This window comes from Chiloscyllium plagiosum, chromosome 40 (assembly GCF_004010195.1).
Source record: "Chiloscyllium plagiosum isolate BGI_BamShark_2017 chromosome 40, ASM401019v2, whole genome shotgun sequence".
Classification (NCBI taxonomy): Eukaryota; Metazoa; Chordata; class Chondrichthyes; order Orectolobiformes; family Hemiscylliidae; genus Chiloscyllium; species Chiloscyllium plagiosum.
Window position 1 is genome coordinate 2,135,654 of NC_057749.1, and position 19,104 is coordinate 2,154,757.

At 43.5% G+C, this 19,104-nt stretch overlaps 1 protein-coding gene across 6 annotated transcripts in view; it reads left to right on the forward strand.

Moving 5' to 3' along the window:
• The window catches only part of psma4 (proteasome 20S subunit alpha 4), a 33,740-nt gene extending 15,233 nt beyond the window's left edge, over nucleotides 1-18,507 (forward strand). For all 6 annotated transcript variants that reach the window (XM_043680172.1, XM_043680175.1, XM_043680173.1 and 3 more), the window contains 3 exons: nucleotides 8,997-9,127; nucleotides 17,213-17,336; nucleotides 18,153-18,507. In XM_043680172.1, coding sequence (XP_043536107.1) covers nucleotides 8,997-9,127; nucleotides 17,213-17,336; nucleotides 18,153-18,307 — 410 coding nt within the window. In that variant the 3' untranslated portion in view covers nucleotides 18,308-18,507. The remainder of the gene's footprint in view (nucleotides 1-8,996; nucleotides 9,128-17,212; nucleotides 17,337-18,152) is intronic.
• The last annotated feature ends 597 nt before the right edge of the window (nucleotides 18,508-19,104 follow it).

Genomic DNA, 19,104 nt, shown 5'->3' on the forward strand with positions numbered 1-19,104 from the left:
TGTGCAGGTGAAACTTTAATGGATGTGGAAGGCTCCTTTGGGGCTTTGGATGGAGGTGTGGGTGCAGGTTCTGTAATTCCTGCGGTGGCAGGGGAGGGTGGGTTGTTGGGGGGGGGGCGTGGACCTGACCAGGTAGTCACGGAGGGAACGGTCTTTGTGGAAAGGGGTGGGGAGGGAAATATATCCCTACTAGTGGGGCTCATTCCTGAAATGTCGATTCTCCTGCTCCTCGGATACTGCCTGACCTGCTGTGCTTTTCGAACACCACTCTATTCTGATTTCCAGCATCTCCAGTCCTCACTTTTACCATTGATGCTCAGTTATGCCATTTTTTTCCCTGATTCAAAGGCTGGGGATTCAATTTCCATGGGTGGCATGGTGGCCCAGTGGTTAGCAGTTAGGCATCGCAGGACCAGAGACCCAGGTTCGATTCACCCTTGGGCAACAGTCTGTGTGGAGTTTGCACACGTTCCTATTTCTGTGTGGATTTCCTTTGGGTGCTCTGGTTTCCTCCACAGTCCAAAGATATGCAGGCTTGAGTAGTAGGGAGAGGCTGATTAGGCTAGGGCTATTTACCCTGTAGCTTCGGAAGCTGAGGGGATGACCTTTTTGTGGTTTATAAAATCATGAGAGGAATGGATAAGATAAATAGACAAGATCTTTTCACCAGGGTGGGGAGTCCAAAACTAGAGGGCATAGATTTAAGGTGAGAGGGGAAAGATTTTAAAAGAACCTGATGGATAACCTTTTCATGTAAAGGATGGTGCATACACAGAACGAGCTGCCAGAGGAACTGGTGGGAGTGGGTACAAAAACAATATTTAAAAGGCATCTGGATGGGTATATGAACAAGGTTCCGCACGCAAGACTGGTTAGCAAGGTTAGATCACATGAGGTCCAGGGACAGCTAGCCAATTGAATGCATGAAGGTTGGAGACTGGGGTTGGGGGTTGCTTTTCAGATTAGGGGACTATGATGAATGGTGTTGACACAAGGATCGGTACTGGATCCATTGTTTGTTGGCATTTATATAAACGATTTGGATGTGAATGTAAGAGTGGTTAGTAAGTTTGTAGATGACACCAAAATTGGTGGTGTAATGGACAGTGAAGAAGATCACCTCAATACAATGAAACCTTGATCAGATGTGCTAATTGACCAAGGAGTGTAGATGGAATTTAATTCAGGTAAACGTGAGGTGTTGCAGTTTGATAAGACACACCATACTTCAACAGTTAATGGTAGAACCCTGGGGAGTGTTGCTGAACAAAGAGATCTAAGGGTGCAGGTACATACTTGAGTCGCAGGTAGACAAGGTGGTGAAGAAGGTATTTGGGACACTTGCCTTTATTGGTCATAACATTGAGCTACTGGGAAGATACCCCCGGCCTACTCAGCCTTTCCCGATAACTCAAGCCCTCCAGTCCTGGCAAAACCTTGTAAATCTTATCTGCACTGTGTCAAGTTTAGCAACATCTTTCCTTTTGAAGGGCGACCAGAATTGTTCGCGGAATTCCAAAAGTTGCCGCACGAAGGTCCTGTACAGCATCAACATTACATCCCGGCTCCCAGACTCATTGCTAATGCTCTTTGGGAGGGTTTAAAGTAATTCGTCAGAGGGCTGTGAACCTGAATGTCGCTCTCGTGTACAGGAGGTTGAGTATTGAGGTCATTACTAAGGTTTCAATGTTGTCACAATGAACCAGCAGGCAGCAAGGTGATTTGAAGTGTATCTGCCTCAAAGCCGAGAGAATCCGGAGTAAAGTGGATGAACTTGCAGCATGGGATGGTATGTGGGACTTTGATATTGTGGCCATTTTGGAGACATGGACAGAGCAGGGGCAAGAATGGTTGTTGCAGGTTCCGGGATTTAGTTGTTTCTGTAAGAACAGGGAAGGTGGTACAGGAGGAGGAGGTGTGGCATTGTTAGTCAACAACAGTATTATGGTACCACAAAGGACGTTAAATGAGGACTGGTCTACTGAGGTAGAATGGACTGAGGTCAGAAACAGGAAAGGAGAAGTCACCCTTTTGGGAGTTTTCTATAGGCCTCAGAAAAGTTCCAGAGATGTAGAGGAAAGGATAGCAAAGATGATCCTGGATAGGAGCGAAAGTAACACGTTAGTTGCAATGGGGGAACCGTAACTTTTCAAATATTGACTGGAAATACAATAGTTCGAGTAGTTTTGACGGGGTCAGTTTTTTGTCCAATGTATGCAGGAGGGTTTCCTGACACAGTAGGTAGATAGCCCAACAAGATGCGAGGCCATATTGGATATGGTACTAAGTAGTTCTGGAGGTAGGTGATAGTGCACTTTGGTGATAGTGACCACAATTTGGTTACATTCACTTTAGCAATGGAAAGGGATAGGTAAATACTGCAGGGCAAAAGTTATAGCTACGGGAAAGCCAATTATAATGCAATTAGGCAAGATTTAGGATGAACAGGATGGGAAAGGAAACTGCAGGGAATGAGCTCAATTGAAATGTGGAGCTTGTTCAAGGAACAGCTACTACATGTCCTTGATAAGTGTGTCCCTGTCAGGCAGGGAGAAAGTGGTCAAGTGAGGGAGCCATTGTTTACGAAAGAAGTTGAAACTCTTGTCAAGAGGAGAAAGGAGGCTTATGTGAAGATGAGATGGAAAGGCTCAGTTAGGGTGCTTGAGAGTTACAAGTTAGCCAGGAAGGTGCGAGGTGCTTCATTTTGGGAAAGCAAATCTTAGCAGGACTTGTACATTTAATGGTAAAGTCCTAGGAAGTGTTGTTGAACAAAGAGACCTTGGAGTGCAGGTTCATAGCTCCTTGAAAGTGGAGTCGCAGGAAGATAGGATAGTGAAGAAGGCGTTTGGTATGCTTTCATTTATTGGTCAGTGTATTGAGTACAGGAGTTTACAAGGATGTTGCCAGGGTTGAAGGATTTGAGCTATAGGGAGGGGCTGAACAGACTGGGGCTGTTTTCCTTGGACTGTCAGAGGCTGAGGGGTGACCTTAGAGAGGTTTATAAAATTGTGAGGGGCATGGATAGGATAAATAGACAAAGTCTTTTTCCCGGGGTCGGGAGTTCAGAACTAGAGGGCATAGGTCTAGACTGAGAGAGGAGGAGTTCAGAACTAGAGGGCATAGGTCTAGACTGAGAGAGGAAAGATATAAAAGAGACCTACGGGGCAACCTTTTCACAGAGTGGTACATGTATGGAATGAGCTGCCAGAGGAAGTGGTGGAGACTGGTGTGATTGCAACATTTAAGAGGCATCTGGATGGGTATATGAATAGGAAGGGTTTGGAGGGATATGGGCCAGGTGCTGGCAGAGGGGACTAGATTCAGTTAGGATATCTGGTCGGCATGGACGGGTTGGACAGAAGGGTCTGCTTCCATGCTGTACATCTCTGTAACCTAAAGAGAGAACTAAGAAGAGCCAGGAGGGAACATGAGAAAACTTTGGCAGGTAGGATTAAGGAAAACCCTAAAGCTTTCTATAGATATATCAGGAATGAAAGAATGACTAGAGTAAGATTAGGGCCAGTGAAGGACAGTAGTGGGAAGTTGTTCCTGGAGACAAGGAGATAGGAGAGGCACTAAATGAATACTTTTTGTCAGTATTCACACAGAAAAAAGACAATGTTGTCAAGGAGAATACTGAGATCCGGCTATTAGACTAGACTGGATTGAGGTTCATAAGGAGGAGATGTTAGCAATTATAGAATCATAGAGATGCACAGCATGGAAACAGACCCTTCGGTCCAACTCGTCCATGCCAACCAGATATCCCAACCCAATCTAGTCCCACCTGCCAGCACCCGGCCCATATCCCTCCAAACCCTTCCTATTCATATCCAGGTGCCTTTTAAATGTTGCAATTGTACCAGCCTCCACCACTTCCTCATTCCATACATGTACCACCCTCTGCGTGGAAAAAGTTGCCCCTTGGATCTCTCTTATATCTTTCCCCTCTCACCTGAAACCTATGCCCTCTAGTTCTGGACTCCCCCACCCCAGGGAAAAGACCTTGTCTATTTATCCTATCCATGCCCCTCATGATTTTATACCCCTCTATATTCTGAAAACTGTGGAAATAGATAAATCCTGTGGGCCGGATGGAATTTATCCTAGGATTCTCTGGGAAGCGAGATTGCAGAGCCTTTGGCTTTGAATTTTATGTTGTTATTATTGACAGGAATACTGCCAGAAGACTGGAGGATAGCAAACGTTGTCCCCTTGTTCAAGAAGGGGAGTAGAGACAACCCTGGGAATTATAGACCAGTGAGCCTTACTTCAGTTGTGGGTAAAATGTTGGAAAGGATGATAAGAGAGAGGATTTATCATCATCTAGAAAGGAATAAGTTGATTAGGGGTAGTCAACTTGGTTTTGTGAAGGGTAGGTTGTACCTCACAAACCTTACTGAATTCTTTGAGAACGTGACCAAACAGGTGGATGAGGGTAAAGGGGTTGATGTGTGTATATGAATTTCAGTAAAGCGTTTGATGCGGTTTCCAACGGTAGGCTATTGCAGAAAATACTAAGGCATGGGATTGAGGGTGATTTAGTGAGTTGAATCAGAAATTGGCTAGTTGTAAAAAGACAGAGAATGGTGGTTGATGGGAAGTGTTCATCCAGGAGTTTGGTTACTAGTGGTGTACTGCAAGGATTTGTTTTGGAGCCACTGCTGTTTGCCATTTTTATAAATAACCTGGATGAGGACGTAAAAGGATGGGTTAGTACATTTGTGGTGATACTTTTGGACAGTGCAGAAGGATGTTGCAGGTTACAGAAGGACGTAGATAAGCTGCAGAGCTGGACTGAGAGGTGGCAAATTAAGTTTATTGTGGAAAGTCTGAGGTTAATCACTTTGGAAGAAATAACAGGAATAGAGAGTACTGGGCTAAAGGTAAGATTCTTGGTACCGTGGATGAGCAAAGAGGGCGGCACGGTGGCTCAGTGCTTAGCACTGCTGCCTCACAGCACCAGGGTCGCAGGTTCGATTCCAGCCTCGGGCGACTGCCTTTATGGAGTTTGCACATTCTCCCAGTGTCTGCATGGGTTTCCTCCGGGTGCTCCAGTTTCCTCCCACAGTCCAAAGATGTGCAGTTCAGGTGGATTGGCCATGCTAAATTGCCTATAGTGATTAGGTGCATTAGTCAGAGGGAAATGTGTCTGGGTGGGTTACTCTTTGGAGGGTCAGTGTGGACTGGTTGGGCTGAAGGTAGTTTCTACACTGTAGAGAATCTAATCTAATCTCTGTCAATATACATAGATCCCTGAAAGTTGCCACCCAGGTTAATAGGGTTACAGTGTGTTAGCTTTTATTGGTATAGGGATTGGGTATCGGAACCATGAGATCATATTGCAGCTATACAACACGCTGGTGCGGTCTCTCTTGAAGTATTGCCTACTGTTTTGGTTGCCGGGTTATAGGAAGGATATGGAAGAATTGGGAAGGGTTCAGAGGAGATTTACTAGGATGTTGCCTGGTATGGAGGGAAGGTCTTACGAGGAAAGGCTGAGACTTGAGGTTGTTTTTGTTAGAGCGAAGAAGGTTGAGAGGTGACTTAATTGAGACATACAAGAGGATTAGATAAGGTGGATAGTGAGAACTTTTTTCCTCAGATGGTGATGGCTGAGCACGATGGGCCATAGCTTTAAAATGAAGGGTGACAGATATAGGACAGATGTCAGAGGTAGGTTCTTTACTCAGTGTAGTAAGGGCGTCAAACGCTCTGCCTGCAAAAGTCATAGACTTGCCACCGTTAAGGGCATTTAAATGGTCATTGGATAAACATATGATGATATTGGAATAGTGTGGGTTAAATGGGCTTCAGATTGGTTTCACAGGTTGACGCAACATCAAGGGCCAAAGGGCCTGTACTGGGCTACAATGTTCTATGTTCTGTATTCTATCCCTCAGTACTGGTGAGGTGTTAGATGACTGGAGAGTGCCTAATGTGCATTTGTTTAAGAAGGGAAGTAAGGAGAAGCCTAGGATCTGTAGACCTGTGAGCCTGACTCCGGTGGTGGGTACATTGTTGGAAGTAATTCTGAAAGATTGCATTTATGTGCATTTGGAGGGACATGGACTGATTAGGGATAGTCAGTATGGTTTTGTGTGTGAGAAATGATGTCTCACAAACTCGTTTGAGTTTCTTGAGGAAGTAACCAAGAAGATTGATGAAGGCAGAGTGGTAAACATTGGTTACTTGAACTTTACTAAAGCCTTTGAAAAGGTTCCACATAGTAGACTAATCAGTAAAGTTAAGATACCATGGGATTCAGGGTGAACTTGCCAATTGGATCCAAAATTGGCTGAATGGCAGGAGACTGTAATGGTGGAGGGTTGTTTTTTGGACTGGAGGCCTGTGAGGAGTGATAGGGATAGGTGCTGGGTCCACTTTTATTTGTAATATATATATTAATGATTTAGAGGAAGGCATGTATAGTAAGTTTGCAGATGACACCAAAATTGGTGATATAGTGGACAGTGCAGAATGTTATCTAAGATTACAAAGAGTTCTTGATTAAATGGGTCAATGGGCTGAAGAGGGGCAGGAGGAGTTTAATTTGAATAAAGTGGAAAATTGTACTTTGGTGAAACAACAAGGGCAGGACTTTTACAATTAAAAGTAGGACCTTGGCTAGTGTTCTAGAATGGAGAGGCGTAGGGATTCAGGTGTATGATTCTTTGAAGTTTGCATCATGTGGAGATGGTGATTAAGAAAGCACTTTGCAGGTTTGCCTTCATTGCTCAGACTTTTGAGTATAGGTGTTGAGACGTTACATTGAGGTCGTACAAAATGTTGGTGAGGCCTATTCTGAAGCACTGTGTCCAATTCTGGTCGCCCTGTTATAGAAAGGATATTATTAAAGAGGGTTCAGAAGAAATTTACCAGGTTGTTACTGGGAATGGAAGGCTTGAGTTAGAACGAGAGACTGGATAGACTAGACGACTTTCACTGGAGCATAGGAGGTTGAGGACTGACGTTATAGAGGTTTATAAAATCATGAAGGGTATTAATAAGGTGAATGGCATGTGTCTTTTGCATAGGATAAAGAGTTTCAAGACAAGTGGGCATATTTTTAAGATGAGAAGAGAAAGATTTTAAAAAAGACATGAGGACAAATTTTACTTTACAGAGAATAGTTCATATGTGGAATGAATTTCCAGAGGAAGTGGTGGATGTGGATACAGTTACGACGTTTAAAAGGCATTTACATAAGTACATGAATAAGAAATGTTTAGAAGGATATGGGCTAAGAGCAGGCAGATGGGACTGGTTTGGTTTGGGATTATGGTCGGCATGGTCTGTTTCCAGACTATAAAACTCTTGTCTCTTGATTCTTGCATTAAAAACCATTCTCCTATTTCTGTGCTGTATGACTCTATGACCACCTCCTCTGTAATATGTACTCTTTTTCAAGACATCACTATTTACTTCGTCAAGTTCCCTAGCTTCCATGTTCTTCACCACACTAAACACTAATGCAAAATGTTCATTTAGTATCTCATCCATCTCCTGCAGTTTCACACATAGACCGCCAAATTGATCTTTAAAGGGTCCTATTTTCTCCCTAGTTACTGTTTTCCCTTTAATGTACTTATGGGATCTCTTTGCATTCTCCTTAACTCTTTTTGCTAAAGTATCTTATGTCTCCTTTTTTTCTATCCTGATTTTCCTGTTAAGTACAGAGGAACCTTGATTATCCGAACGACACTGACAGGGAGTATTTTGTTCGGATGATCGAATGCCGGATAACACAGTTTAGCCGAGCATCGATACCTTGCGATCTTGCCGGATAATCGAATGCTGGCTATTCAAGGTTCCTCTGTTACTGCCCTCACTGTCTTACACTCCCCTAAGGATTCACTCGATCCTAGTTGTCTGTACCTGATTTGTGCCGCTTCCTTTTTCTTGAACAGAGCATTGATTACTTTCATCATCCAACATTCCCTACGTCTACCAGCCTCACTCTTCACACTAACAAGAACTTCTCTGTAAATTTGAGAGATATTTTAAGCAAATATTATAAGATGCTATCATCATGAATTTTTGTGACCTTTCCTCCTCCAAAAGCCAATCTCTGTGGCAACATGAATCACGTGGGTCTTGTAACAGGTAGAAATCTGATGATTATTTTCTAAACCCCTATTCTATTCCATCCTGAAGTTAAATGGGCAATTTAAAATATGACCATTTTCAAACCTTGACATTCCTAACACTGAGTGTTGAAGACTAGCAGTCCAGCTACTCACTGCGCTGGCCAGTAAAACAATGTCGGCTCACATTTAATAACAAAGTCACCCAAGCTTGTTAGCTGACAGAATTTGAAAGTGGACCAAGGCCTTTTATGTAACCCCAAATTGAAAAGAGACTCTAAAACACAGCAGTCTTAGAAACTTCATATGCATTGATTGAGTGAAATTTAATTCTACAACCTTCCCCACTCCCAATCACCACCAAATAAAAGGTTTCAGACTGTGAGCCACAGTGGGGCTTTATAATCAGGGGATGGACAGCGTATAGACTTCTTGATTCCTTCCCCTTCCCAATTAAGTCAAATGTGAGGAGGTTTAAGTGTGTCCTCCCCACTGTGAGGCCAATGAGTTTTAATTAAGGCTCGTCCTCCACTGCGTGTTTGGGATGGGCCTTATGCCGTGTATGGAAGCTGTCAGGTAAACCCTAGGGACTACCTCTACAGTCATGGATGTGTTACCCAGTCAGGCATCCTTTGGCCTATAGAGGAATATCCTGTTGAAAGAGGCTCCTACCCCATCTCTCACTGATCACAGCCAGTCTGACCTGTTGTCCTGCTTTGAGGCAGGCCCAGAAACCCTTACAACAGACAGCAGACTTCTGCATGTCATTAAATCCGATTAGAACTCAGTATCGCTGTTTCAAAGTCTCTGGATAATGGTGCTTTGTGCAAAGTGACTGTCATATTTACCTAACTATTTGAAGAAATTCACTGTTGGTGAAATTCTTGGCAATTTGTATCTAACTGACAGGAAAGCGTCCTTTTGGTGTTTCGCTGCTGTACATGGGATGGGACAAGCACTATGGGTATCAGTTGTATCAGAGCGACCCCAGTGGAAACTATGGAGGATGGAAAGCCACATGTATCGGCAATAACAGTGCTGTAAGTACCTGAATGAAAGGGCTCAGTGACTTTGTAATAAGAGCAGTAACTGTCACGTGTTGGTTTGATTCTAATATTATTAATGCATAGCATTGAAGATTTAGCTTATACAGATTAATACAGTGAATATTTCTAAAAACATAATTATAGAATTTCTAATAGAAAAGGTTTCAGGCTGGTTCCAACACTAAATATCAATTACTAAAGAACCCTTATTTTGGTTGAGATACTCCATTTTGAGACATGTGACCAAAGGTGAAGGTGAATTAGACATACAAGCATCTTAGTGACAGCAATTGGCTTTTCCTGGACTGCAAAAGGAAAATTCTAGAGATGTTAGAAATCAGCAAAAAAAATTGTAATCTTCAAGGCAGGCAGCACCTGTGTGCAGAGAATTCACAGATCCTGCCCATGATGGCTCACCTGAACTTTAACATTTGTCACTACAGATGCTGTCAAATCTGCTGAAAGTTAACTGTGGACTAATGTCAGCAAATTTTCTAAACTGTGTAACACACTGCCATTGTTTGTTCTTGTTTTATTGGTTGGACCAATGCCACAGTAAAAAAGGGTGAGAAAAGATTCATCCCATGTATATACTGTTTCCAAAGGTGTGTCAACCTGCTAGCTACCCTCTGGTATTGCTGACTCCGTGGATGTTGTCGAATCCTAGGATGTTGCTGACTGTTGGGGTTCTGCTAAATCCTATGGTATTACTGATCTGTGGTGAATAGAAGAAACTCTGCCCAGATTCAGGAGAAACTCTGAATTGGCTCCATTGTTTCCTAAAGCAACCAAATCACTGATTTTGCTTCAGTTGACTTAAGCTAATCTAGGTTCTAACTAATATCCCTGTGTGTCTTAAAAACGCATTTACATCAGAATTAAGAGCAGAAGCAGACACTTGGCTCCTTGATTCTGGATCAGTGGTGCTGGAAGAGCACAGCAGTTCAGGCAGCATCCAAGGAGCTTTGAAATCGACGTTTCGGGCAAAACCCTTGTTTTTGTTTTTACCTAGTTGATTTTAACCCTACTGCGAATCCTCTTGCAAGGATGCTTGCCTTGGAGAAGTTTTCCTCCTCTCTCTACAAGAATCTCAGGGAGTCCCTCTCCCACTGCAACTCCCAGGCCATTTCCTCTGCCCTGAAGCTCTTCAACCATGTCGTGAAACAAACTCGCTACCACAGCCAAATTTGCTTCCTCAGTGCCTGCCTCCATAACCAACTCATCCCACACAGATTCCGGACCACCTTTAAACCAGCAGAGTTCGGACCCGAACAGGACAAACAGTACAGACTACAGATTCAAAAACACCAGCAACAGTTCTCCTGAAGGGCTTTTGCTCAAAACGTCGATTTCAAAGCTCCTTGGATGCTGCCTGAACTGCTGTGCTCTTCCAGCACCACTGATCCAGAATCTGGTTTCCAGCATCTGCAGTCATTGTGTTTACCTACTTGGCTCATTGAGACTGCTCTGCCTTTCAATGAGATCAGGTCTGATTTGATTACTCCATACTCCTGCTATCCCTGTTAACCCTTTTACACATTTATGAAACTGAATCCTGTCCCAAAATTGTGTTGTCATGTTCTGTCCCACTTGCCTATCACTCCTGTCCTTTCTGACTCACTATTAACACGCAGTTCTCCTGTACCTGCAGTTTAAAAACCTATCCTACTATTGTGGATCACTGCATGGTCCCACTGCTTTCAATATCTATTAGCACCTTCTAAACTCTTCCAGAACACAGTGATCCTTCAGCACTCCTCTCTCTGTCGCTCCTCACTGCATTATTGGTGATTGTGACTTTAGCTGTTTAGACCCTACCCTTTGACATATCTTTACTGAAAGCCTCTATCTCCTCATGTTCTCCTTATGGCCCTCCTTATGTCTTTTTGTTGCAATTTTGGGCTAGCACGTATAATGATGCCACTTGTGGGAAGGAAATACCTAGTGGTATTATCGCTAGACTATTAATACAGAGACCCAGATAATGTTCTGGGACCCGGGTTTGAATCCCACCATAGCAGATGGTGGAATTTGAATTTAGTTTTTAAAAATCTGGAATTAAGAATCTACTGATGACATGAAATCACTGTCGATCGTCGGATAAACCCATCTGGTTCACTAATGTCCTTCAAGGAAAGAAATCTGTCATCTTCACCTTGTCTAGCCTACATGTGACTCCAGACCCACAGCAATGTGGTTGACTCTCAATTGCTCTCTGAAATGGTCTAGCAAGCTATTCAGTTGTATCAATTGCTACAAAGTCTTGAAACCGGACAGTGCTATGCACCAGGCTAGACCCCTTCAAAACATTTCAAGAAGGCAGCCCAGATCCTAACGTTTCTAGTTGTTTTAAGCAGGTGTAAAGTGGATATTCCAGGAGTGGTGCAGCTGGCCCAATCACTCAAAACAAAACAGAATTTATTTACAGTCTACTGAATGAAACATGAACAAAAGAGAACCGAATATGGAATAACTTATTCTATCTGAAAACCCTATTGACTCAATCGCAACTTATGATGCTGCTACCAAATACTTGCAACATCCCCATAAACACCCATGAGCAGGAAAAGGAAAAATCAAACAACGGTTCTTACAGGAGAGATGTCAGAGAGAGAGAGAGAATAAGCATGGAGTGTTTCTTTGGGACCTGCAGTTTCTCTGGGTTCCCAGCTAAAACATGACCAGCAGCTGCAAAAAAAAACACCCAGACTGCTGAAGCCAAATCAAACCCTGAACTGGGAGAACTGGCCATTCCCCTTTCATTGTCCAAGTGTGTTTGAAAAATGCTGAAAAGCTTCTTCAAGTAGATATTTCCAAGCATATTGGAATCCCTGACTTTACAACCCCTCTAAACAAAAAAACAAAGACAACATAACCTTGTCAAAGGAGCAGCATCATCACACTAGGCACCAGAAAAGACAGTGACAGAAACAGCACTGTCGAATTAACCAAGTCCTGCTCGCTAACATCTAGGGCCTAGTGTCAAAATTAGGAGAGCTGCCTCACAAACAAGTCAAGCAACAGCCTGACAGTCATACTCATGGAATCATACCTTACAATGTCCCAGGCAGCACCGTCACCATTCCTGGATATGTCCTGTCTCACCAGTAGGACAGACCCAGCAGAGGTGGCGGCATAGCGGTATACAATCAGGACTGAGTTACCCTGGGAGTCCCCAACATTGACTGCAGATCCCATGAAGTCTCATGGCTTCAGGTTAAACACAGGCAAGGTAACCCCCTGCTGATTACCACATACCGGCCTCCTTCAGCTGAGGAATCAGCTGATTGAGCTGACTGGGTCCTAAAGGACGTAGCTGCTAGACTGGGTCTGCGGCAGGTGGTGAGGGAACCAACAAGAGGGGGGATAAGCGTACTTGACCTCATCCTTCCCGATCTTCCAGTTGCCCATCTGTCCATAACAGTATAGGTAAGAGTGGCCAACGCATAGTCCTTGTGAGGACAAAGTCCTACCTTCACGTTGAGAATAATCTCTATTGTGTTGTCTGGCATTATCACTATGCTGAATAGGACAGACTTCAAGCAAATCTAGCAACTCAAGACTGGGCATCCATGATTGTTGTGGACCATCAACAGCAGCACAATCTGCAACCTCATGACCTGGCATATCTCCCACTCAACTCCTGGAATATCCACTTTACACCTGCTTAAAACAACTACAAACGTTAGGATCTGGACTGCCTTCTTGAAATGTTTTGAAGGGGTCTGGCCTGATGCATAGCACTGTCCGGTTTCACTTCAAGACTTTGTAGCAATTGATACAACTGAATAGCTTGCTAGACCATTTCAGAGAGCAATTGAGAGTCAACCATCAAGCCAGGGGATCAACCCTGGTTCAATGGAGAGTGCAGGAGGACATACCAGGATCAGCATCAGGTGTACCTGAAGATGAGCTGTTAGCCTGGTGAAGCCACCAAATAGGACTACTTGTATGCCAAACAGCATAAGCAGCAAGTGATAGACAGAGCTAAGCAATTCCACACTAACAGATCAGGTCTAAGCTCTATAGTCCAGCCACATCGTGAATGGTGGTGGACAGTTAAACAAACACGGTGGCACAGCACTGCTGCCTCACAGCGCCAGAGACCCGGGTTCAATTCCCGCCTCAGGCGACTCTCTGTGTGGAGTTTGCACATTCTCCCTGTGTCTGCGTGTGTTTGCTCCGAGTGTTCCGGTTTCCTCCCACAATCCAAAAATGTGCAGGTCAGGTGAATTGGCCATGCTAAATTGCCCATAGTGTTAGGTGAAGGGGTGAATGTAGGGGAATGGGTTGGGTTGCGCTTCGGCAGGTCGGTGTGGACTTGTTGGGCCGAAGGGTCTGTTTCCACACTGGAAGTAATCTAATAAAAAAAAAATCTAAAAATCACTGGAGGAGGAGACTCCACAAATATCCCCAACCTCAATGATGGAAGGCCCCAGCACATCAGAGCAAAAGATGAGGTTGAAGCTTTTACAGCAGTCTTCAGCCAGCAGTGCAGAGTGGATGATCCACTGGCCCTCAGCATTGCAGATACCAGTCTTCAGCCAATTTGATTCACTCCACATGATATCAAGAAATGGTTGGAGACATTGGAAACTGCAACAGTTACGGGCCCTGACAATATTCCAGCAATCACACTGAAGACTTGTGCTTCAAAACTTGCCACTCCCCTAGCCAAGCTGTTCCAGTGCAGTTACAACACTGGCATCTACCCAACAATGTGGAAAATTGCTCGCATCTATCCTGTGCATAAAAAAGCAGCTCAAATCCAACCCTGCCAATTACTGCCTCATCAGTGTACTCTTCATCATCAGTAAAATAATGGGAAGTGTCGTTAATAGTGATAGCAAGCAGCACCTGCTCAGTAATAACCTACTCAGTGACGCTCAGTTTGGGTTCTGCCAGGACCACTCAGCTTCTGATCCCATTACAGCCTTGGTTCAAACATGGACAGAAGAGCTAAATTCCAGAGGGGAGGGGAGAGTAACAGCCCTTGACATCAAGGCTGCATTCGACTGAATGTGGCATCAAGGAGCCGTGGCAAAACTGGAATCAATGGGTATTGGGGGCAGACTCTCCGATGGTTAGAGTCATACCTGTCACATAGGAAGATGGTTGTTGGAGGTCAGTCATCTCAGCTCCGGGACATCTCTGCAGGAGTTCCTCAGGGTAGTGTCCTAGGCCCAAACATCATCAGCTGCTTCATCAATGACCTTTCCTCCATTAAAACATCTGAAGTGGGGATGTTCACTGATGATTGCACAATGTTCAGCACCATTCGCGGCGACTCAAATGCTGAAACAGTCTGTGTCCAAATGTAACAAGATCTGGGCAATATCCAGACTTGAGCTGACAAGTGGCTGATAAGTCATGCCACACAAATGCCAGGCTATGACCATCACCAATAAGAGACAGACTAACCACTGCCCCTTGACATTCAATGATGTTATCATCACTGAGTCCCACACTATCAACATCCTGGGAGTTATCAGTGATCAGAAACTTCACTGGATTCATCACATAAATGCAGTGGCTATAAGAGCAGGTGAAAGGCTAGGAGTACTGCAGCGAGTAACTCCCCTTCTGATTCTGAAAGCCTGTCAATCATCTGCAACACTTACACCAGGAGTGTGATGGAGTACTCCCCACTAGCCTAGATGAGTGCAGCTCCAGCAACAATCAAGAAACAGGGCAAAGCAGCCTGCTTGATTGACATTGTACCCACCAGCATCCATTCCCTCCACCACCAATGCTGAGTAGTAGCAGTGTGGTGTACTATCTACAAAATGCACTGCAGAAACTCACCAAAGATCCTAAGGCAGCACCTTCCAAACCAATGACAACATCCATCTAGAAGGACAAGGGCAGCAGGTATATGAGAACACCACCATTTTCAAGTTCCCCTCCAAACCACTCACCATCTTGACTTGGAAATATATTGCTGTTCCTTCACTTGCTGGGTCAAAATCCTGGAATTCCCTTCCTAATGACATTGTGGGTTAACCCACAGTGGATGAACTGCAGCAGTTTCAGAAAGCAGCTCACCACCATCACCTCAAGGGCAACTAGGGATGGGCAATGCCAGCGATGCTCACATCCCACAAAATGAATTTTTTAAAAACTTACATTTTGCCACTCATCTTGGATATCTGCAGTTTTTGCAAGTTGCTGTTATATATTAAGACCTAATGCCTGAGGCTGACAAAACTACCGCTGAAAAATCCCATCTGTGACTGACTGCGGGTTTGGTCTGTGCTGCTGCTGCACAGTTGGGAGCTGACTGACTGAGTTATATTAGCAAATAGCAATTGGTAGAAGCTTGGCCTCAGTGGTTAGCTCCTGCTGCCTTATTGTACCAGGAACCCAGGTTCGATTCCAACCTTGGAATCTGTGTGAAGTTTGTATATTTTCCCCGTCTCTGCATGGGTTTCCGCTAAGTATTCCTGTTTCCTCCCGCAGTCCAAAGATGTGCAGCTTAGGTGGCTTGACCATGCTAAATTGCCCCGTAGTATCCAGGGATGTGCAGGTTAGGTGAATTAGCCATGGGAAATGTGGATTCATGGGAGTAGGGGAAAGGTTTGGGTTGTTCGGAGAGTTGGCGTAGATTCAATGGACTGAATGGCCTTTATCTTCACTCGAGGAATTCTATGATTCGTTGCCAGAAACAGTGGAGCTGACAGTGTCAGCAACTGGAAGAGGAACCTTCAAATTTAAAGTGAAGAACTATGACAAATTGTCAGCAATAGTATTTAGTTGCATAAGTCCTATAATATACAAAGTTTAAAAATCACATAACACCAGGTTATAGTCCAACAGGCTTACTTGGAAGCACTAGCTTTCAGAACGCTGCTCCTTCATAAGGTGATTGTGAAGAATAAGATTGTAAGACACAGAGTTTATAGCAAAAGTTTACAGTGTGATATGACTGAAATTATATATTGAAAAAGACCCGGATTGTTTGTAGTCAGACATCCAGTGACAGCTTACAGGGAGCAAAACTTCCCTGTAAAGCATTCCTTTTCAGCATTGTCCCCTGATTCATATCCAAGTCCATGGTTCGCCATGTTTAGGTGTTCGCTATAGCTCATTCCTTTCTGTGTCAGAAGATTGAGAGTTCAAGTGTAAACACACAAATCTAGACTGGCACTCCAGTGCAGCAATGAGCCACATTCTCTGGCTGGGCAGAGAAGAGGGAACTCTGCACATACTGAAAGTCATGCTGCTGAATGGCCTCTTCTTCCGGAAACCGGTGCTGTGCATTGACCTGATTGATTTGGATGGGGTGAGGGGAGCAATTGAAGAGACAGTTTAGTGCTGAGGGAATGCTGCAGTCTATCGGATAGGTCCTTTCTGCTCTCAGAGGTTCTCAGGTCACTGGATTGAAGAGAAACATGGCTGTTACCCCAGTGTTTTGGCCAACGTTTATCCTTCACATCACAAAAATATTGATTATAACCTCATTTCTGCTTTGGGAAATTGTTGTGCAAAGACTGTGTTTGCTGGCTGTTGGTGTCCATACTGCCTCTAACTTTATTTCATCAAAATGTAGGAGCAATAAATGGTTTGTTTTCAGACTGATTCAGTTCAAAACCTGGGCTTGTGATTTCCACACAGCCCCACTCCTAGATTTTGGCTATCCTGCTCACTCTCACTCACTGCATTTCTGACAAGTGAGGGATTGGATAGCAAGTGGAAGGGAGTGAGTGAGTGGTCAGCAGGACACCCAGGGAAGCAGCAAATAGAGTTGGTTCACGGACACAAAAAATGTACACGGAAACTGCAAGTGTGGTGCGAGCATTCCTTTGGCGTATTGTAGCCTGTCACAAATCTACCTCTGGTTTGAGTGGGCACTACATTATTCCAGGCGCACATCAGTGATATCATCAGCACAAACACCAGCATCATCAGGTTGTGAAAGTTACTATTTCAGTGTATTTTTGTTTCTTCTGAAATCTGATCAGAAACTTTGCAACTAGCAATGACAGTGCTAGACGATTTCAGTCATTGAGTGGTGTGGTTGATGACACTTTGAAGCCAACAGTTGAATTTCTTTTTTATCTGTTTCCATTAATATTACAGGCTGCAGTTTCTATGCTGAAACAAGACTTCAAAGAAGGAGAAATGACTTTGGAATCAGCACTTGCATTAGCAATTAAAGTGTTGAATAAGACCATGGACGTTAGTAAACTATCAGCTGAAAAGGGTAAGGAGAATGTAGAGTTGTAAGCTTCTGTCCTAGTTTTCTTTTAGTATGTCAGAATTTATTAGCTGTACTTCACAAAAAACACACAGCCCTGTACTCCTGGACGTTATCATTTTCTGAAATTAATGCAATGAAGTCTCAAGATATTTTAGGCAAATTGGAAGAAAACCCTCATTCAGTGACATCTGTGCAGTTAGGAACATCTATATTAAAACAAAATAAAAACCTATGCAAGGCTAGGTTTTGTAAATATGGTATTAATTTCCCCAATTATATTGCCCTTGCCAAGATGTGGTAAGAAATCATATAAACCAGGTCAAGTTGCTGGTTCAATTTCTGCTAAGGTTTACTAGTATCTACTCCTACTTATCTGGTTAGATAATCTACACTATCTGGGGTCCATGGCGACTGGCAACTTGAGTGAGATTATCAGAGAGGTGGTCAGTGAAGATTTTGGTACAAGTCTATTTGTCTTGAAGAATGATTGGAGTACAATTTCTCCCTTACTGTAGGAATCCCAAATGATACTGGACAATTATACTAAAACCAGACCCTATTTTAATGTTACTGTTACCACTGACTATCCAAATTACCCTGGTATTGTATCTTTATAATAGTCATTCTTTCAAAGCTGCATTCCAAACTCCTTCCCGATGAAACACACACATCCACACACCCTGAGGCATGAGCACACACTTGGAACCTGTTGGATGCGTTGTTTACCTTATTCTTTTCAATGAAGTGCCTTCCAACTTGAGTGACAGTTGAAATTGAAATAACTTTTTACAAATTGAAATGTTTGCCTTTGTACCACAGTGGAAATTGCAACACTGACCCGAGAAAATGGAAAAACCCGCATCAAGGTTCTGAAGCAGAAGGAAGTGGAGGTTTTGATTAAGCAGCATGAGGAAGAAGAGGCAAAGTCTGAACGTGAGAAAAAAGAAAAGGAGCAAAAAGAGAAGGAGAAATAGAACTGCAAATTAATTGAGCTGCAGGTTCGTGTTCCAGTAAAACCAGAAGTTTGTTGGAAATTCAAACGACTGCAGCGTTTTCAGGAGAGAATTAGGCGAACCAGACACAACCAAACTACTTGTACACTTCGCACACCAATTGTATATGCACTAGGAATTACCACATGGGTTTTTAAAATAAAGAATAAAGACAAAAAAAATGTTTCTGATGCACTTATTTCACAAACTGTTAGCAAATAGAAGATGGCAATGCTCTGTTGAACCTTGTACAGCAAACACCATCTCTTAAATTGTACATGGAAGAGCTTAGTATTGGCAGTTGGATACATTGAGTTGGTGATGGTTCTGGAGGGTCTAAATTATTGAGAATTTGAGAGTGAAGCAGTGCCACCACCCAAAATGGGGGAACACACAGATGAGAATTTATGATCCAGCAAAAAAGAACTGAGTTTTGCAATTTAGTCTGACCATTCTTAATGCTGTACTTTGTCAGAGTAACTGTTTGCTTTATAATAAGAGTCAAGTCCCTGAATAGCATAAGATTCAGTAGGTTTACCAATTGCATTGAATGGTATCTCACCCAGGGTTGTGCTGTTGTTGGTTATTTGCTTACCGTTCGGCTCACTAGGTCCAGGTGACTCACTGCATTGTTGTATGGTCTCTTTTCTCTCCTGTTGTCCTTGCCTGTTCCTTTCAGAAGGAAATTATGATCCCAGTTTATAGTAGTACTGGACAAGTCAGATACTAGGCCAATGGGCTGAGGAGTGGCAGATATAGTTTAATTTGGATAAATGTGA